Source organism: Anopheles coustani, chromosome 2 (genome assembly GCF_943734705.1).
Source record: "Anopheles coustani chromosome 2, idAnoCousDA_361_x.2, whole genome shotgun sequence".
Taxonomy (NCBI): domain Eukaryota; kingdom Metazoa; phylum Arthropoda; class Insecta; order Diptera; family Culicidae; genus Anopheles; species Anopheles coustani.
Window position 1 is genome coordinate 55677512 of NC_071289.1, and position 22239 is coordinate 55699750.

Here is a 22239-nt window from a genome sequence, read left to right on the forward strand (position 1 = left end):
AATGCTCTCAGATCAAATTGGATTTAGGGACGAATCATTCTAACTGTTTTGGTCCGTATTTCTGTTCTTTTTACAAGCAGAAGTAATTAAAACTCCAACCAAAATTGAACTTAATATCTATAGGTTAAACATACATTCAAACAAAAACATTGGGAAAACTTGTAGTCTGAGTCGTAAAAGAAACGCATTATTTGAATCGTCATGAAAGCCAGCTGTGAATAACAAGAAGCACTGATGAAATTAGACAATCTGCTTCAAGTACTAAAATCCGTATACTACAATCAATTTCCTTTAAGCTTGAGTCAAAATTGTTCGGAATGAAAATCGATCATATATTAATAGTAATCTTGTCTTATCTTTAATAATGTACAAATCATATTTGTTAGCATTATGTTTTGTATTTTATCATAAGTTGCCTTATTACACAGTATGTCAAATACACATAAGAATATGGAAAGTTCATATTTAACAGTTTAGACAAAAATGACAAACATCATTTTAGAGTTAAATTCGGGAGCAAACTCCTAGTTATTATTGCTGTAAGTCCCCACATTGCAGGGAAAAGTAGAATAACTTTTAGAACAATATTTTTATTCTTAAATTGTTTTTAGTTCCCTTGAATCCTCTATCCTGTTCTGTTTAATTGGCTCAGAGACATTCCAACTTTTATAGGTAACTTGAACATATCTTTTAAACAAATTGGTTTAAAATGATAAATTATACTGCATTAAGCTTGGCTGCTATTTACACATGTGATGACGAAGCTTATTTTATTAAATTAGATTTTATTAACTTCAGCAGGTCACATTCCCTCGACTGACATGTCCTCTCAGAATCACTACAACGTTTACTTCAGGCACCGACTCACAACAAGAAACCTTTTTCTGTGAATCCCTATAAAGGAACACATAATGTAGCTGTAACCGTAAACATGAAAGCTGTTTTTCAAAATAACTAGATGTTAAGGAGCCATTAAGACTTTAACAATGTTACATAGTCGAAAGCCCAGCTCTGACGCATGTCTCAACTTGCAATTCGCGAACCCCCGCCAATCGTCGGCGATCAGATTTCACTGCCAAAAAGAAAACTCTTACCCGAAATACGCCACCATGTTAAGGCAAGGCAGTACAGCCGTTTTCGGTGGCCGGGCCCTCGCAGCTTCCCGTCATTAGCCTTATGCTGATTATACACACGGCCCAACCGAGCCCATACCGAACCTTATTATCATAAACCGTTAGCCCGTTATCATCGCTAATGCGTTCGCTTTACGGTTCCGTCACGATCCGTCCCGTGCCGCGCAGGAGCTGTTGGCGAAGAACGGTAATGAAAGGTCATTCCTGCTGCCGGTGCATCCGACGCTATTTTCTTTTACGCCACTCGGTCGCTTTTTTGCGAGGCCCCCGATGTCATCCCTGCCCGCGCCAGCCCTTTAGCGGCTACTGATTTCGTGTTTCACCGCGTGTCAATAATTTGTTAACGAAAACGGAAAGAAATTCGCCAAACCAAAAAAAGAGCCTCCACCTCGCGGTGACCTTCCCGGTCTGCGTCCGGTGGGTTCGCTTTGTGCTCGCGGAAACCAATCTCCCGGGGCCGAACGGGTTCTCCCAATGGGCTTGTTCTTTTCCTGCTATTCTTCCTTTTCGGTAGCAACATGATTGATGGACCAAAGGCAGACGTGCCGGTTGACCGCGAAACTGTTTCGCGAGGCTCCGAAATTCTTCATGAAATTTGAAGATCGTTAATGAAACCACGATAAGCAAGCTTTGTCTGTATGCATAAAAAGAGTCTTACTACAAATACCCTGTGCAGAATTTGCGTTGGGCGGGGGCAAGAAATAAAATTCGAACCATTTATTTGAATGGCCCGAAATGATAAATTAACTCACGAACCAATAACATCGGGTGAATGCAAAAGATATACGAGAGCTTCCAACAGGCGCGAACAAAACGATGGGGCTAGAAATCACCTGCAGGCTTTCCCAGCCGGGATGAGTTTCTGTTTTCGGTTCGGTGGCAGCGAAATCTTGGTATGTTATGGCTATGGCGCGCTTTCGTGGTGCAGGACATTAATCAGCCAGCCGAAAGCACTTTGGTTGATGGTGAAATTGTTTCGTCAATAAAATCGCCTAAACTATTCTGTCTCTTCACTGTCTTTATCGTCCCGTATTGCTTGTCGGTCATCCTCACCTCCCGCAACCGGTCCTGAGGTGTCGTCCTGCAAAGAACATGGCGCCCAACGTCCGGAAAGTAGGTCATTGAAATTCGGTACTGAGTTTTCGCCCGAACCGCAACGGACCCTGCGCGAGATGGGCGGCTCATTTTCCTGGTGCGTCAGGAAAAAATCAATTACATGTATCATGTTTCGACAAAATTATGATTGCTGTCGATTCGCTGGTTTTTCCTTCGCACTCCTTGTGCAGTGCGTAGGGATCTCTTCTATGTTTCTTTTTTTTCCTGGGAGCGGAAGGTAAATGGAGTCCAATTACGCACCAAAACATGGGACATTTCTGTTCGACCCACCAACGATCGATTAGTCGAAAATGATTGGGTGAAAAAAAATCAACCAGAACAGCGTTTACGAGGGACATGAGCTTTAACGTTTGATGTCAGGTTGAAGGGGTAGCATCGCCACAACACAAATTAAATTTCCTCTTGTGCAACAAGCCTGCGCACACAAAATTACAATGAAAAACTAGTTGTAAAAGTACATGAATAAATATTTGTAAAATACATATTTTGCCACTCGAAAGAGTTAGAATGCAATGTAAGTGTAGGAAGTAAATATCTAAAACGATTTTAAAACTTGTAACAGACACAGAAAAGAAAAAAAACGGCGAAGGTTGAATAATTGTCCTTTTTTAACTAGTACTTGTACAATCGTAAAGTTGAAAAAGTTCGGGAATGAAAGTTGAATTTAAAATTGTTTTACTGACATCGATATCCGTCACGACTTTCTTCAATCTTTGGACATTGTTCAACTTGCTGATAAACTTACCGTTACCTGTGCTAGCTTAAAACGATGAGCAGTATTTTCCACCGTAGTTTGTTCTCTTCGTTGTTTGTTGTGTGTCCACATGTCAATTCCTCCCACTAGCGAGGATCGCGAGGTCATCTCATGGTGATGCATTGCATTGTGGTACGGCAGTAACGAAATAGGAGCAAGAGGGGTAATAAGGCAAAAGACGCTCACAGAATGTTAGCTTTATTAAGCAATTTGGTCATAAAGCGAAACAACACCGCTAGCTTTACTGTATGTAAATATGAGTAAGAAAATATATTATCTTTTATCCATTTCTTTATAACATTGAGTGGCCTTCTTTTATATATGTTTAAATGAGATTGACTTTGAATCAAATGGAGTCAATTACCCTTGTTCTCTTTCGTATGACCGTCCGGGAATTAAACGTCCATAAATTGGTGTAGTTTAGAGATAAGCAAAAATATCAGGCATTGTGAGGCAACACGACCTCATTTACAAAACTCTGAAATATATTCATAAATACCCTTTAAAGCAAAAATAAACCAAAGTGTACTCATTTTTTGTCTGAATAAATTGGTAATTAGCTTCTGAATGATTCGTTTTAAAAGCTGCGTTAAAACGTAAAATGAAATTTTGATTTGAAAGAATTTTAGTTGTTTTTGGTACTTTCGAACAAATGTGAATGCTGACAAATGAATTCGATCAAATGATTCTAATTACAATCAATTTTATTTTTCTATACATTCAAGTTTGTATTTGCTTTGTATTCGACATTCATATTACCCTGAAATGTGTTTGAAACAGTGATTGTTAATTAAAACAACAGAAAAGATGTAAAGAATCGATCCATAAATATTTAGCGAGTTTTCCTCCTCTAAGTTACAAGATTTCAATTTTTCAGTTCGATTACCCTTAACTACCCACCTTCCCATATGTAGATGTTCTTCCGTTCGCCATCCTCTTTCGGGCTGCCTTGTGGGACAAAAAACACTCGCAAATAAGAAAGACGCAAAAGCACATGGTCGATAAGGCGTGTTCTGGGGAAGATCCCTACTGGTGGATTCGTAAATCATCGACCTAACGTTGGACAACACTCCGCGAGTCGTCATCGCCATTGAGCAGTAATAAAGTTGTGCAACATACCGATGGACATGGGTTGATCTTGTACCGTAACCTTTGGCCGTGTGCCCGAAACGCCCTTTGGCCTACGGTCTTTATGAACTCTCAAACTGCCACACGCCGATCGAGCCGGGACTGATTTAGTATTGCGAAGAAGGAGCTTGAAACGGAATTCATAAAAACAGAAAGAATTCAATTGCCTGGAATTAAGCAGATAGAAAGAGGAACAAAACAACATAGATCAAGCTGAGTATTTTAAGAAAGTTGGATAAAATACTGGAACTTCGTACAACCCAGTCAGTATTTCCATTTGTCTTTGCGATCTTCCATGTTCATATTTATAATAGACAAGTTTAATGCAAAGTTTTATGCTTTTCAAAGAAAAAAACTGTAAATTTGTCTTCCCTGGACAACATGTCTTTATTTTACCACATGTCTTTACTTTAACACTTTGCCATATGGCTAATGGACAATCCTCGACAGATTTCGTATTCTTCTCTGTCGTATGAAAGAAACGCTAGTACCATCTTTCCTGGTTTGTCCGTTTGTTTCTAGTGTGCACGAGGAAGAGTTTCAAGAAAAAAGAATAAAACAAATCTTTCCATTCCGCTTTATGAAAGAAATCCAACCCAACATTCATTGGCAGGGTTCTCCTGGATTCCCAGGACAATGAACTACATTCACGGGCTCGAGAGATTTGTTCGCAAAATTGTCAAAAAGAAGACATAGACATACTTCAGCGAAAGATCTTCTTCTTCTTATGTGGTTATGGTGGTATTTTGCAGCCATTTTTTCATATTATTTTCTCTTTTCTCGGCGCTGCGCGGGCCGGCATGGATTCCCCCGGATACTCCGCAAAGCGGTCAGTGCACTGCACCAGCGCCACCAAATTAAGTGCATGTTGTGTAGCCTCCATCTCCACCCAGCCTTCCTCGTTGCCCTCATCAGATTCCGTGCCAAAAGGACGCTTCGGTTAGGGCCTTCATGGAATTTTCGGGCGGTTAAAAATCCAGCCCTCGGTCGGTCGAAGGGGCTCCAGTGCGACGGACATCACGTCATCATCAGCACACGCATCCGCATCAGTCGCAGCTGTGCCGAGCGAACGGGGAAATGCAATCTCATCATATTTCCGCGTGCACTGGGGGGAATGGAGCAACGATACGCCAGCACGCGGCCATCCGGGTGGTCAACCTTGGGCCGACCCGTGTCTTCGGGAGGAGGAACGATCCCTCATCCCAAGCGAACCGTTCGGAAGGGTTTTGTTTTCCCTTTTTCTTTTCAACTCCGAAACCCAACCCTTCGCCGCATGATGCAAGTGCTGAAGTTAATTAGTTTGATATTGGGTGGATGTTGGCAACTTGGCCCGGACCCGGGTTGCGTGAAGGGTACCGATATGTTTTAACGACCTTTTCGCGGTAATTCGCGGACCCTGTGGACCGCAGCTTATTCTGCAGTTATAATAATGATATCAGTTGTAACAATAATAATGAAAAGCACATCCGTCGATAATGATTTCTCGCAAACGCCGTCCATCCGCTGTTCGGGCGGCCGTTTTCTTGGGAACGGATTGTCGAGAGCCACTCCCGGCGCGGACTTTCCCCGGGAACCCGTTCACCGACGTTCGAGTGGGGTTTTCCGCGAACCTCGGCGGTACGAGGGAAAACCCATGGTCGCTACGGATCCGAATGGGAGTTACTTACAAACATTAATTAAGTAAATGTAACTCAACTGTAACCATCAAGATTAATTCCTTTCCCTTCCTCTGCCTCCATTACTTGGCGCTATCTCTTTGCTTGCTTTCTCTTCCCCCTTGCTCCCCTTATATCTTGCCTTTTAACCGTACAAATATGATCTTTCCTTGTGTCTTTGTTTTCGATCAAAGTTCTTTCTCCGATCCAACCCTTCCGTTTTTGGCGGAAGGTAATTTTTTGGTGATTCGACAGCTTATCTGATGGAATTAATTATCGCTCACTCTGTTCTGTTGACCAAAAACGAAAGGAAGGCGTGTTCGTTTTTGTGTTTGCATCTTGCTTTATTGGGAAATCATCGGGTTGGAAAACCGACCACCGATGAGAAACAAACAGAAGTAATAAAATAATTAGATCCTTGTAAAGGCATGATTGCACATGCTATTTTTTTTTATATCGAGTATACAGTCTGTTTCGATTCGGTATGATTGTGTTGAAACGTCCAGGTGAGAATATAATTTCGGTAGTAAAAAAGATACATATAACTCATAAAATATTCAAATTGAATAATTGGTTTATTTTCCAGCCTTGTTATTAATGATACAGAAGGCACACCAAAACGCAATTTTGACGGATATTATAATTTCTTAATTAATTGATAAAAAGAAAGCAAAGCATTCACATTTTCTAACAAAATCTTTAGCAGTTCAAAACAACTTGTCATGATGAGTGGTTATTTGAACAAGCCATTTGTTCAATTTATTATAAAATTTATTTACATATTTCAGTACCTAACAAATTATTACAGTTTTCCTTGTATTGCCAAAAGAACAACATCCATATCTTAAACAACTGTTGAGTAATTGAAGATTGGTTAAGGAATATTTTGTACATTCATACGAAATGCAACTAAATGCAGAAGCCAGCCTCCAACTTCTCACGATGTGCAGAAAAGGGAACGTTTAAAGTCGGTACCATCGGCACGAACGGCGATTATTACTTCCACTATCTGATGCGAGGTGCACAACGAAGTTGTACTGTCTCTAATTATCTTCAGCATGCAAATTCAACACCGTCTCAGCCACACTCCTGGAACCCGGGAACGCTGGAGGACAATAAATAAGCGCTTAATCGTCGCGGAATCATACACCGGAGTCTGCGACCTTCGAACAGCATAAGCGCCTCCGTGCAGCGCCACACGACACACGCCAAGACACACGCGACCAGACCAATGGGAAATGTGTTGCAAATGCAGATTTCATCAGCCACCGGTGAGTTGGTGGAGAGCCCTGCCATGGCCACCGTTGGCTGGCTCGACGGAAACGATCTAAGTCCCACTCGTTCGCAGAAGATCTAAATTTAGCGGCTTACCAATCTCTAGTCACGCTTCGGTTGGCTTACTTTCGGAGGCTGAATAAACATATGGAGAAGACGAAACGTTCGGCGAAAGAGGGAAAAAACCGTTCTCCTCATAAACGTTACCTAACTTTCAAGACCCCGTGCTGCCGTATTTCCATCCGAAGGCGAAAAGAAAACGCTCTTGGCTGGCGGCTTACGTGTGCCAAACAAATTACCTCAATCTTGGCGTCCAACCTCCTAGCGCACCCCGGCAACGGTCGGGGATAATTGAATCTGATGTTTGATATATCCTGCACAATTTATCCACCAACACCTTCCCGGAACCCACGAAGGGATTGTTAAGAGAGCGACGAGGGGACGGCAAAGCGAGGGAAACCATATGCCACGCTATGATCCTGACCCCGAGATCCTCGGTGCCATTCGGTTCGCTTCTGCGAGGCAAATTTGTGCATGTCGCCCCCTGGTAAGTGGTCGTGTTGGCGCATTTGGTTAAACTTCTGCCCTGTTTGCCGTATCCATTGCCATTTGCGCAACATTATGCCTCGCAAATGTACAGTCGGGATTAAGTTAGCGACCAATCGCAGCCTTATTGGTGGAGCACGGCAAGCAAAACGGTACAACGTCGTACACGGAGGGATCTAATAGAGTTGCATTTGAGACGGAATGCAACACCGAGTCTCCCGAAGAGTAAAGTGAAGGAGCCTTTTTTAGGGTGAATCGTGGAAATGCCTCAAGTACGTACAAGAAGTAAACACGGGTTGACGATTGCCTAAACTTTTGTGCGCCGGCGAAGGAAGGAAGGGCCCGACTCCAAAAATCATCGGTTAGACAATGGGTTCGTGTCATCATGACTTATGAAATATTTTTTGGGTGAAAGTTTTTAATAATTTGTTAATCATTATAATTGTTAAACTACTACAAAAATCATATCAAATTAAGGAACTGTAATAAAAAATTAAACAGAACATTGTATGGTAGATTTAAAAAGTAGAAATTGAGTTGCTAGATTGACGTATTGTCAATCAAATAAATTAATGTTTTGAGAAATGTGCTACAAACAAGACTGTTTGGTAAGAAAACTAATCCATTTTAATAAGGTAAAACGTTATTTAAGCATTACTATTCTTCAACTAAATGCCAATCTCTAACATTTCCTGCAATAGTCAACCTTACGAATGTGATAACTAACAAAATATGTGCAATTTTTCCCACTTGATCACACGAGCTTGTCGCTCTGTGCGAGCCAAACTAATCATAAACTAAACTCACGAAGTCCCATGCCCCTTAGACTCCGTTCTATTGGCGTTGGGCAAATGCGAGGGCAAAAAAGGTCGCCATCCGGTAGTGGCCGAAGCAGAAAGGCGCGTCTTAATGAAGCGAAATATGGGCTTGCATCGTGGTGTTTCGGGGGAGAGTGCTGGATGAAGGTGCAAATGTTTGTATTTATAATATGCTGATCGTGTGCAAACATTAACCTACCCTGGCAGAATTGGCACCCGTCCGGCGATGCATCGGCTCATCGTACTCACGTTTACTTTGCGGGAAAGCGTACGTTCGAGGCAGAGCGTTTGAATCAAAAGCCCTTCCCTATCGTGCCGTTGGTGACCTCTGCTCGTACTGTCCAATTTTGCCAACCAAAGGAAGGGAAAAATCCGTAAGAAAAATACCATAGAATCCATAGAAATTTCATGTGTGTGCATCGGTATGGTGGAACGATTGGTAAGAAACTTTCGGCTGAAATCAACTGCCACGCGACTATTTATCAAGCATACTGTTAATTTAATTTTCGTGCTGTGGATTCAGAAACTGTTGCGCTTCCTGGTTTTCCCGTAGCTTATTTAAAGAGAATTTCTGAATTTTATTAACCATATTATGATGTATTCTTTCGGACAAACTTAAGAAGCTTCGTTTACATCATTACAAAGGAAGCGGTGCATGAATTAAATCAGTATGAACGAACTATTTTCATAATATGTTTATTGTTCAATAAACGGAGATATCTATTTTAAGCAAATAACAATAATATTTAACGAACTACCTCATATTTATTGTGTTGTTTTCGTCGTATATTAATTTAAGATGGTTGATAAATATTTGCTGTGTTTACATTATTGCAATTTGTCAAAACGAATTAAAAACGGAATCCACAACATAAGCACATCATTTCAATTCCAACACTTCCAACAAACCATCAACAACAGTCCGTTTAGGTAATCCTCCGAATACTCCAGAAAAGTAAGAGCATCGCCATTCACGATCCTCTGCAAACCATAGCCGGGGTCTCGTTGAAACACGGCGATGGTTAATGTTTTCACTGCCCTCCGGAGCCACCGCGGAGGCATCACGCAACACCTGACGCCGTCGCGGCGAACACAAACCAACCGATCAGTAGTGCAGTTGCTACAGTTTGGATTTTGCTCGCATGCATGGTTTTCGCTTTAAATAATTTATTAAGCGAATGAATGAATTTTTAATTTGATTTTTCTGTTACGGTTTCGTCAAGGGGCAGGGCCTCTTGAGAGGTCCTTTAGAGTTTTAACGAACGTAAAGAGTGAGCAAACAGGAGCTAGGAGTTGAAACCCGCATGAAAGAGGACGTCCGGTGGGTTAAGGACGATTCGGTAAAAAGTAAAAGTGAGAAGTGTATCAACGAGAAGATCGGGTAAAACAGACACAGCGATCCAAAAACGGTTACGCAAAATGCGCCAACCTGCTGCATGAGATGGTGGATACCGAATCCACCGAACCCTCCCTGAGGAGGTCGAAGGAGGTCACATCTGGGCATCGACAGCGTGCAGACGGACACAGCGGATGGACGTTACCTAACCCGAGGGAAGTTCGGGAGTCCCAGGAGAAGTCGGGAGATCAGGAAAGCCTAGGAGACGCCTGGGACGCGATCGGCATCACCAACAGTGCATGCATACACTGCGCTTGGTCTGCACAAGCTGCCTATTATCGACCGACAGATGAATGAAGCTATTGCACCGTGGCGATGGGAAAAGGATAATTCAAATAATCGGACAAGCCATCATCCGCCGCGGACGGTTCTACTGACAGCTCACTTAGTTCAGGATCGAGCGGTCCCTTTTAACGGCGCCGTTTTCCTCTTTCTCGCTTGTTTCTGCGAGGAACCGATCATTATTGATTGAAGGATGATTGAGAAGTGGGAACCGTACACAGCACGCCATCGTTTGGTTTTATTACTTATTTTAACTGAGAAACTGGATCGTCATAATCGCACTGACGCAAACGACAAACGGTTGGCGTAAGTTTGAGTCGTTTGTTGGAGTAACAAATCGTTAAGTTATTCGTCCAGTTGGGCTATTGTTTAGTTCCAAATGGAATCTTACTAGAGATTTTCAAATTGAAGCAGATATGCTACATGGTTACTGGTTCCGACATAGGATATTTCTAAAAAATTATTATTCTATAAACTGTCTCAAATAAAATACCTCTTGAATGTTTTTACAACATTTCTTCCAGAAAATTCTGCTATATGGTATTTTGGGGAAAAAATAGAACTTTCAACCTATCTATTAGTTGCAGCAGCACGCGCCTCACTATACTTCGTCACTTCGCCAGCTATAGCATCCACATCGATGGAAACAACGCTCGTGTGATTGATGTTGATATTCTCGCGTGTGCCTTGTCCCTGTAAGAGGACAGTAATCACTGTACCGAAACCTATGGATTTTCTAAGTTTCTATTTGTAAAATCACACTTTAAACTGTACAAACAACAATATTTTACAAAAAAAAATGAACTAGAAGCTTTTTAGCTTAACTTTTCAACAATATCTTTTACCATTCTATTTTAAGCGTTCGTACATAATTCTCAATTAACACTACAATTTACGTTCGTACATGATTGATTTCTCACCATGTTGAAATGGACTAACACACAACATACACAAAACATTACAATATATTTGTTGTTTAATATTCGTAAATGTTGGACGTATGGAAAACCTAATTAGTTGATTTAAAAAGTAATCAAAACGCTATTTTTTCACGAAGGCAAATTAAAATTAGTTCAATTTTTCAAACTTGAAAAGTAAACTAGATTTTTAATTAAAATTATAATTTATGACCAACGATTTGTTTGACTTGATCGTTTTTTTTTTTATTCTAATTTCATAAAAATCACAAAAAAATGTAACAAGAATCATTCGTCAGATAAAATTCATAAGAAAAACGCATTTAGGCCATTTTTATTAGAAACACTATAGAACACAATGAAAGCACAATATTTTACCAACGAGACTGTGCTTCACTGTAATGAAAGAAACAGGATTGCTGTTGGCCAAATCTGGTTGATAGCGCGCGATCCACTCTACCACTCCCAAAATGATGTAAAATCATTTCCGTCAGCTGCTGCTGGAAACCAGTCTCAGGCAAACGCAAGCACTGCAACGAGCATGGTGTAAACCGTTTGTGGCTCGATCAACTTGCAGGATCGTACTGGTAGATTGACTGTTGTTGAAACTATGTAAATAACAGCACATCACAAAAGAGCACTCCGATCTGACTGACCTGTGGGCGAACTGATGATCAGCGTTGGCACACCCGCGTTTTTCCCGGACGTCCCACACAAGTTACCGCGACGAAGATTGCATCTGAGACAACACTTGCAAATATTGGACAAATTTGCAAGGCACCATTCTAGGAATTTCGTAACGATAGACCACCAGTAACCTATAATTTAAACATGATTTCTGTTACTAACTGTAGCTCCGCGGCCGATTTTCGACGCAGTCCTTTTCCACCCATTCGATGCAAACTGTGGTAAAAATATAGTATGAACGCGGTTTCGCTGCCTATTTGTTTATTCAATTATTCCGTTTTGCTTAAAAATGTTCTTGCTAAACGGATAGATACCAATTGCACTGTAGAAAAATAAAACAAATTCAAAACATTTTGTTGCAACATCAAAAATGGTAAAAGAATGTCATTAAAAAATGTTGCCAAAATCGCAGAAAACGTAATAAAAGGTGCAAAATGTTTATAAAATGGCATCGAGCAACAGCAATCAGTAATCGCAGACAAATCTTATACGTCACGGAAAAGAGTAAAAATCATGCCACCATGTCATTCATTCGATTTAATAAACTTTAAAATTCACAATTATACTCCTCCAAAATTGTAATAAGAATATCAAATTTGTTCCTTTATATATTTTTACAAGTAGAGTTATTTTTTATTCCCTAGACATCACGTATATACATATCTTGAAAGTATTATACAAACAACTTGAATTCATAAATTTAAAATATTTTGTTCATTTTTATAAGAACTTTTATAGTAAAATGCAAGAATTTAAAATTCAAGCTGCAATTATGCAATAGTTCTAATGTGATAAATATTTTGCAACTTAAATTCACTATTTGTATGACCATATGAAAAAATTCGCTTGGAGTCTGGTAGTAATAATGTTCCTCATGCCGTGCTAGCTTCAGCTGGTCCTTCCTCTCCTCAACCCAACCCAGGCCGGTTGAAAAACACCTTGCACAAAACGATTGCAAACCGGACGTGGCACGCTTCATTACGGGGTCATATATTTTCGCAACACCATCGGCAACACATCATATTGCAAAAATGGGAATAAAAAATTTTCTAGGATACTGGGAACGATCACCATACCATCACCACCTACGTGGACGTGGACTATTAATTTATTAATCTATAATCAAGCTTTACTTTCGTCATAAATCTTGCTCCCAAACGCGATTCCTCCTGGCTCGGGCACGTTGGCCACTCGGCGGCGGCCGCAATCACGCCTCAAAACCCGCTCATCATGTGATTCATCATACGAACGAAGTTCGCTTGTGCGAATTTGAGTTAGTGTGAATGCACGCGTGTGTGATGAATGTAACCAGTACTATCATGTTCTATACCTAGGCATTGGCTCCACAGGACACATTTCGGTCAGACGGCGATCCGACGGAAAACATTCTCCGTTTTTGTAAAAAGGACAAAAAATAGGAGTCTTTTCGCATGATGACGGTTTCATCGTTTGAATGCTGAATATAAAAGATCTCCTGAAATCTGCCATACGCTGTTGACCATTAAGCGATATTCTCGCCATTCCATCCGGTTCACTTTGTATTGGATGGATTTTCGTGCGTGAAATAGGGATAGTTGAACGCTTAACAGAACGAGCTCGGTTGCCGTGGTTGGCCGTGATTCGCAATGGAGGGCGTCATCGCTGTAATTGCATCACATTCAACATCGTTATAAATCCCATCGGCAGTAGGTGTAATAATAACAAATTATTTCAATTTACTGCGCCTAATTAGAATGCAATTAATGATGATCCGTTATACAAGCGAACGGATTCTTCCTGAGTCATAGTCCTTGGTAAGTACTTGTAGCTGCTAGGACCGAATGACTGCTCGTGGATGAGGCCAGACTTACAGCACCGCTTAATATACTTTGGCGCAAAATACTACAGCAATGTATAATGCGGTTAGTATTAAGCTGAAGCAATATAAAAATCCTTAAATTGAGATTGCTCATAAGATTAAGACTGGTGCCAGTGCTCTCACGCATGGAATTTTATCGCACTATATTGTATGGATGTGACAAATGAAATCAGACGTACGATTTTATTGTTTGATAAAATCAAAATCGTATGATTATATCCTAAGGCGGATCTTACGGTAAGCAAACTAAGCAGATGCTTGGGGCCTCGTGCTTTCGAAAGGCCCGTAATTTTTGTCCAATTTTTTATTTTTTTTATTTTGATGTTCAAATCATTTTGACAATTTTTTTTTGTAAATGTAAATGCAAATGTAAGGAATAGCTTTTCTTCTGAAGTATTTGACGAGTTTGTAGATTTACCTCCGCGAAAGAAAATAAAGAATATGAAAATGTGATAATGATGCTACTGAATTATCTGAATTGAGTTTTGATGGGAAAAAGGTCACCAAATGTCGCATTATCGTATTTTGTTTAGGTTTTAAATAAAAAGATTGATGCACTAATGTATATAAAAGAGATCAATTTAAAGATTTTATCAAAGCTGAGGACAATTCCCAAAATAGATTGAAGATAATGGATGTATAGTAGATTACGTTAATAGAATCGTAATTTCCTGCACATTTAAAAATATAGAAATCAATCTCCAAATTGTACTTTAGAACTTTTCCTTTTGTCTTTTCTTTTTAGGGAATTAAAAAGGTTTTATTTCAGTTTCAAAACGAACGAAAATGATCGTTTTGAACCAAAAGAAATGAAAAGATATTTAATTCAAAAGTTAAAAAATAAGTTACGGGTTAATTTTGATCATAGAAAATAATATTATAGATTCTCTTGGAAAGTCATTAATGATTTCACGATTTTTATTTATATTTGATTCCTTATTAAATTAGTGGTTTAATCTAAATTAATATTTTATTAATTTTGAAACCAAACCCTGAAATGTGAATGTAGTTTACGTTTTTAGGGTCTTCAATTTACATTTGCTTGATACCCCTACAATTTAAAAAATATCAGAAAAACTTGTGAATCGGACCTCCGATAATCCAACAAAAGTGTTTTATAGAAAAGTGAATACAGGCCATAATAATCAATCAATCACCCAATTTTCATTCTATAAATCAGCAAAACTAACAAATCGTCTTTCGAAAACAAATTTTGAATATAAAAGATTACTTCAAATTCAACAACCAAGAGCTGATATCACAAACTCAAATTCAGTAGCATGAATGAATCAATATCTGAAAATTACACAATTTTTTATAGAAATTAAATTTTGATGAAAAAGTTCACGTCGAAAACTTACTGAACGAACCAACTTTTAATTTCTCACACTCCTCTAAATATTTTGACCATTTATATTTCACATTCCTCTAAATATTTGACCATTTATGTTTCACATTCCTCTAAATATTTTGACCATTATTTGACCTCCAGTTCAGTTTTATAGTTTCGACAGCTTCGATCATACCTGCCAGTTTAAAACTTTGTTCGTCTTATTTACTCAAGAAGAAATGCAGTAGTTTCTTGAACAACTGAGAAGATGAAATTTGTATAAAAGTTAATTAAAACATTATGTTACATACATCCTCAGTGCTATTGCTCTTTGAAACAGTATTATACTTCACTTATTTAGCTCGTTATCGAAACGAGATTGTTTCTGACTTAAAATTGAGAAGAACATCCATGCGCTATCCCCCACATGATGCGTTTCCCGGATTAGTGGACCCAGGTTAAATTTCAATTAGTTGAAAACTTTACGGAATTCTTCTCCACCCTCCAGGCTAAGAAGAACCGCCATTCGAAAAGTGTATAAAAAACTTTGCTCGTTAATAAAAATTTTCTTGGCATCCCCTCGGTTTTGCAAATGCCGCGCAAATATGGCTGCCTTCCGGACTGGACGAGAATAGCTCGAATGCAAAAAAAAACAACCACCCCTATTGCAGATAAGGAAAAACCCAAAGAAGGAAAAAATAGATCTACCACCCCTCCGCTCGTTCTTGCCAACGATTGACGATGGTGTGTTCGCGAAACTGGTAGTAGTGTCCGAAACGCGTGTTATGGCAATGCGAGGATTTCAAAAAATCCTCCGAACTCACACAAACTCCAATCTGGTATCCTTCCTCCGCCAGCTTGCTTCTTGAGGCTTCCGTAAATGTGCTGATTGCAAGGATACTTTCTTTCCATTTTCCAACTACCACAGCCTTAAGCATCGGTCGCCTTTCCGTGCGAGAGAGTGTGTATGTACGACAAATTGACCAACCTTTGCACCCCAACGAGAACAGCTCTAGGGACACGGGAAATGGCGGGGAACATAAAAAAAACTGCACGTTTTACCCGGTAAAGTTCCGATGAAAAGTGTTCGCAAAGAAAATGCGTCCCACCCCATCCGAATCGCACACGTTGTGGTGTTTGTGATTTGAGGAAACGTCGGGCAGCCATATTGATTTTTTTCCTGCACCGGTTTTGTTGCCCTTTCGCTCGCTCACCGAGGGGGTGTAAATTTTATCTCCCCTCGGGTTTTCCCAGTTTACAAAATTTCACCCCTCACAGAACGGTCGGTCAATGCAAAGTAACATTGGATTTGGAAAGGAAGATTAGCGAAAAAAGTTAGGGTGGCAAAAACACACCCTTAAAATGGAGGCGGGTGTTTGGCGTTCAAATCTAGGTATGATAAGGAAGGTGCAAAAAGAAAGGAAATAAAGTAAAAGACACAGAGGCAATGAAACGAAGATTTATGAATACACCTTCCCTTAACGATGGCGATTCAACTGATCAATCGGAATTGGTAGCGATAGAATAATTCATAATAGAATTTTATAACACAACAATATATTTTGTGTTCCATCATTGAGCTGCTTATGCTATTGAATAAACCAAAAATAAAAATTTTATTTTAAATTTTGTCCGTATAGTACGATTTTCCAACAGTGTAACGGTTTTACGAAATATTTCATCGATATTGAATAGATAGTAGAGATGGGTAGTTCAGATTCAGATTTATGAACCAGAACGACTCTTTGTTGTGATTTCGAAATTCTTGTACCTCTGAATGAGAAATCCCACACTGCTTCAAGAGAAACTCTCTTTCGAGAACGTTATTTAATGTCTGAACCTGAAAGACCTTTCGTTTAAGGAGTTCATTTTGAAAATTGATAGAAAAAAAATAAAATAAATTCATTGTTCAAGTAATCTTGGTCGAAAGGTACATACTACCAAGGATACTGAAGCGAAGAGCTACGTTAGAGCAACCTTCGTCAAGGAAGAAAAACACAAAAACACAAACAATGGTGATTCAACAACTGTCGATACACAATAATAACAGGCGTTAGTGTTCTTTGTTTCGCTCTCTATTTTGATAACATTTGACGGTATTAGATGTTTTGACCGCATTCTACGCATCGCATTTCGTCACGCTCAACTGTGTCAGCGTACGAACTTCGCACTTGTCCAGTTCTAGTCACAGTATAACACTCTACAACAGCAGTACCAGCAGCAAGATGGAACCGAGCGAGGAGGATGCGAAAATCCCCCTAAAGCTAGCGCAAATATCGATCGACAAGTTCAACCAGACGGTTCCGCAGTATCTGGCAGTGCTACGCAATCACAAGTGTAACATCGAAAAAGCAGGTTCGCTTAAAAACTGGGAAAAGGTCAAACGGGAACAGATCAATGCGACGCGCATTGTCAAGCAGATCAAATTCATGCTCGTGGAAATAGACAAAGTGCGCAACCGGATACGGGATTGCGATTGCGATAAGTTTGATGCGGGTATCGAGGGAACGAAAACAAGTGCATTCAACAGTATGGCTGAGTACATGGGTAAGGAGGACAGACAAAAGGGCAAGGAACGATTGGTTCATTCAGTGAACGTAAATATTACCTTTCTGTTTCCCAAACAGCAATGCAACAACAGATACGAGCACAAAGTGCCAAAGACTATGACGAGCAGTACGGTGAGGAGGGTAGCGAAAGCGCATCCCAGTATCCGACCGGTGGTCGACTAGCTTTCGTCCCACAGATTACCAGCTCATTCAACATTGAAGACCACGAGCTTCAGCAGCGTGAGGAATGCTTCCGTCAGATGGAACACTTGCAGCGCGAAATGGAAGACATTCAAGAGATCTACCAAAAGGTGCACGAATTAGTGCACGAGCAAGGCGAAACGGTTACCCGGGTGGAGGAAAACGTTGACGTTACCCAGATACAGGTGGAAGCGGGAGTCACCGCTCTACAGAAGGCCCTAGCATACAAGAAAGCCGTCTATCCGCTAGCGGGTGCCTTTCTGGGCACGTGCATCGGTGGTCCGATCGGACTGGTAGTAGGCCTAAAAGCGGGTGGCCTAGCAGCACTGGGTGGAGGACTGGTCGGGTTCGCCGGAGGGAAATTTATCAAAAATGTTGACGCCATTCAGGAACACGATGAGGTTGATTCAAATGATAGTGCTACGGAGGCAACGGCCGGTGCTCTAGTGGAATCGGGAGACGCTGCTCCTATAGTATCGAAAACTTGACACATACTCACTCGGTGCACCATTCAGTAACTGTTGATGCTGGAAATGCGTCTATTTTATTAATATTCCATGGAAGTAAATGTTGCTAGGTGTTCTAGAAGCGATACATTAGTCTCGATGTCGAAAGCTTACCACATTGGTCTGTCCATGTCCTCGGCGGAAGATGGAAGGCGCAGCTAATCGCAATTCCTTCAAGTTGTTAATTTTTTGTAACGAATAAATCATCCAGTACACTGTTCTTTCTGTTACCGTAAGGGCAAAATAATAAAGATTCTTTTATTTACCTCAAACGATATTCTTCCAGGCGCTGGTCTTATCGATAAAGTGCACCCGTCTACCACGGAACTGCCGTTGTCTCACATATGTACCTTCCTTACGCTTTTGTTTAATTTCTTCCTTCTTCTTTTTATACCAAACGGGGCAGCTGCCAAACTGATCCCGTTTCGTTTTGACGTTGTACACGTGCTTCACATTCGTTTTCGGGTTCACAGTTTCGACATACTCGTTATGGTCAACATCCTCCGTTTCCTTCTTGTAGATTTCTGCCATCACTTCTTTCTTCACCTTTTCCAGCTCCTTTCGGGCGAAGGTAATTGCGCGTTAGAAAAACAACCATCTAAAACCTACCGACAATGGAAGTTTGCACTTACCTCCTCCTGTTGCTTTTGCTTCGTGATATCCTTGATTTTGTCCATCAAATCCATGCCATCTTCGTCGAGGAGTCCGAGGGTTTTTTTCAGTTTCTTCAACTCTTTCACCTTGTTCGTCTCGCGCTTAATCGCCTTGTTCTTGCAACGTTTTTTCTTCGAACGGGCAGTCATTTTGGGGGTGTTGTTGGTTTCGCTTCGGTTACTGCACTATCTCGTCGAAACAAACTCTGTGTTTGTATCGTTTTCAGTGCTATTTACACCGAAAATAACACGAAAATATCGGAGCTGCAAGGAAAACGTGCAACTCCTTGACAGATTCGTGTTTTGAAAGGAATGAATATAGCGTTGGCACCTACGGGGCCGGATTTTGTTTGTCGGATTTGAATCAGATTGGATTCGTTAAGACTCGATTTAATGCGATTCAAAATTGATCCGAATCTTAATCTCGATGTTGGTCGATTTAGATTCAATATGATTGAGTTCAGTTTACTTGATTCGAAGGGCGGATAGAAAGGATTGGAAATATATTCATACATTATATGACGTTCAGAGATTTGGATTGGATGATCCGGATCTTCAAGTTGATTTAATTCAAAAGAATCCTTTTTCACCACTAGAACGTATAACAGCCAAGGTATACATGTATAACACTCAACGTATCTAGCCCATTTCTGTAAGCACCTTCCTTCGATTGGTCCTTGTTTTGGGTAATATTAAAAAAAACAACGCTAGTAAAACGGGCTTCAATGGGAAACGAAAATTAACTGTGTCTCTTTTACGTTTCACTGTGTTTGCTAGAAGTTCTTTTCAACGTAAATTATCGTTTTTCAAAACTCCAAGATGGTCGACGGTGGCAAAATTTGACATTTTGCGATGTTTGCTAGAACATCACCAAGGTTTGCTATGTTAGTGATAGGTCAAAGGCAAAGCTACTATTTTAATCGCCATTGTTTTGACAGTAGCTTCTAAACGCAATATTCTCGTGTACTTTTCTATGGTAAAATTGAATGAAAATATTGATATCGTTTATTTTCATCCGCATTAATACTAGCGTTGCCACTGAATTCAATACAAATGGCTGCCAACTGGAAATAAACGTCAAGAATACGATCAACGTAATAACGTACTGTCAAACATTTTCCCTCGCAATTCGTACTGTAATTATCGAGCTTGTTCTTATACAAACCTTGAACACAAGCTATCAAGCGGTGCAAACTCTGCGAGTAAACAAAACTATAAGTTTGTAATAAATATATTTGTGTAATTTGATCGAATATCACGCCCGTGGCACTGAAGGCAGTTACACTCAAGCGCACTACCAGTTATTCAATCCGTTAGATTTACCTTCGCCTGAATAAACGAGTAGCGAACGTAAAATGGAAGTAGATATGCGTTATGTGTTGGACCGAGCGAACGACCTGGAGGAGCATCTTTCGATCGGTTATCAGAAGGCCTACTCGTGCAACCTACCGATGGTAACGAGACAGATGTTCTGGGACTACATGGTGCGCCTAATGAAGACAGTGTCTGGCAACGATGGTCAACTGAAGATGCTGTAAGTATCGTAGCACTTGTGGACCGCAAGAGCAGTCCCTGCAATGGTGTGTCGGTCGCGCGCAGTAGTGGCAACCAACGGATTTCGTGCTGTCGTTCACGGAACGTCAATCTGAATATGGCAGATATGTCATTCTGTCCACCCGTCACCTAATCTGACGGTCCCTCGCAGACCAAGAGTCAATGCAACGAATTTGCAGGATGCTACTGCAATCCCTCAGTTGCAAATTCCCGAGTAGGATGTTGTAGGAGGGCATGCGTTGCTGCGGTGTGTGTATGTTTGTGCCCGGGCGCTTGCGTTTGACAGCATTAGGATGCAGCAGCAAAATTGAATTCTTTCCTTCCTGACCCGAACTTTGTTGTTCCATTGCAGCCAGGCAAGTGCGGCAAACAATGCCGAATTTGATGACGATTCGGTCGGATGTGTGCAGCTTAAAAGGGAGGATTCTGGCTGCACGCTGAAGGGACAGATCCATTTGATAAGCCCGAGCGATGATGGTGAGAGTGCGGAAATCAAAATCTACCAGCTGTCGGTCGTGATAGACGAGGAGAACCACAAGATCGAGTCCGCCGAATGCAGCGACTGTACCGAGGTCGGCTTCTGTCAGCATACGATCAGCTTCCTGCTGTGGCTGCACAGCCAGAATCAGCTCGGTACGCACCAGGAGCTGGAGTGCTTCTTCCGTACACCGCTCGTCACCGAGCTGGAACAGATCCCACCGAAGCCAATCCTGAACAAAACTAAGGCTAAAAATTTCATCCGCGAGATCGTGCACGGTCTGCAGACGGAAGACATCGATTGTCCGCTGCGATGGAATTTTTCATCGGTGAATAAAAAGTACTCCAACCTGTCGATTCACGAGCTGATCATGTGCACCGTAAAGAACGGGTACGATTTAAATCAGTTCTTCGAGCACGCGCAAGCCGTCGTCGGCTCGTCTATGGCCGTGCTGGCCGAGAAGGTGAAATTTCAACCTCGGTTCTATCCCTGGTTCCAAGAGCTCCGCTATGGTCGCATTACGGGCGCCAAGGTGTACGATTGTGCCAACCTGAACGTGGCCCGACCGCTCCTGTACGAGACGATACTCGGCTGCAACAAGGAGCTGGACACGGTCGTGCTGCGGAAGAAGCTTGCCATTCGCCAGCGGCTCGAAAAGTACACTAAAATGGTGTACGAGAATCCACGCATCACCATGAACGCCTCCTATCCGGTCATCTTCGACATCCCGGATGGCATCTGTCAATCGCACGTGGTGGAAATCAAGTGTCCCCGGTCGCGTGAGCACATGAAAAAGTACGTTACCGACGATGGCAGCATCAACGAGAAGTACTACCTGGAGATGCAGGTGCACATGCTGCTGTACGGCAGGACGCAGGGCGTGGTGTGCGTGGCCGATCCGGACTTTGACAACAACAACGATCTGTACATGCACTCGTTCAATCTCAACAAGCCGCTGGCTACGAAGCACCTGCAGAAGGCGGTGGAATACTGGAAGAACAACGTTTTTCCGGAACTCGTCAACAGTTGGTCCGAGTAGAGCGGGCAGGGCTATTGCAACTTCTTTTAATCGAGAGAGATCTATATCGCAGTGCAACTCATCAACCAACGATAACGGCACGAGTGTAGCGAGAAAAGAAGAAATCAGAAACAAGGAACCTTCAGGCAGGAAAGGGAATCAAGTAGCACGCAACGCGATTTTAGAATATCTTATTTTTTATCTTTCTTCTTTGACAACACACCCACACACGTACACCAATACAGACATACACACATACACACACACACACACGCACACACAATAGCGTTTTAAGGACAATAAATGTAAGACTTTCATTCTAGAACATAGCACGATATCGTCTGGTCAACTAAAGTCATATTAGCGGGGTTTTTTGTAGTGGTTC

The 22239-nt window shown here is 41.2% G+C and overlaps 3 protein-coding genes across 3 annotated transcripts; 2 read left to right on the forward strand and 1 right to left on the reverse strand.

Annotated features, from left to right (window-relative positions):
• The first annotated feature begins 16897 nt into the window (after positions 1–16897).
• On the forward strand, positions 16898–18192 carry LOC131267681 (syntaxin-17). The gene is made up of 2 exons (XM_058270612.1): positions 16898–17442; positions 17523–18192. The coding sequence occupies exons 1-2, from the start codon at positions 17121–17123 to the stop codon at positions 18131–18133; spliced, it is 933 nt and encodes a 310-aa protein (XP_058126595.1). The 5' UTR covers positions 16898–17120; the 3' UTR covers positions 18134–18192.
• Positions 18193–18347: 155 nt separating this feature from the next.
• Positions 18348–19101, reverse strand: LOC131267682 (uncharacterized). Its single transcript, XM_058270613.1, has 2 exons — positions 18784–19101; positions 18348–18709 (listed from the first exon to the last, which is right to left on the reverse strand). Exons 1-2 carry the CDS (start codon positions 18952–18954, stop codon positions 18419–18421), a joined length of 462 nt encoding a protein of 153 aa, XP_058126596.1. The 5' UTR covers positions 18955–19101; the 3' UTR covers positions 18348–18418.
• An 882-nt stretch (positions 19102–19983) lies between these two features.
• LOC131262453 (uncharacterized) lies at positions 19984–22179 on the forward strand. The gene is made up of 2 exons (XM_058264456.1): positions 19984–20338; positions 20711–22179. The coding sequence occupies exons 1-2, from the start codon at positions 20160–20162 to the stop codon at positions 21873–21875; spliced, it is 1344 nt and encodes a 447-aa protein (XP_058120439.1). The 5' UTR covers positions 19984–20159; the 3' UTR covers positions 21876–22179.
• Positions 22180–22239: the final 60 nt, after the last annotated feature.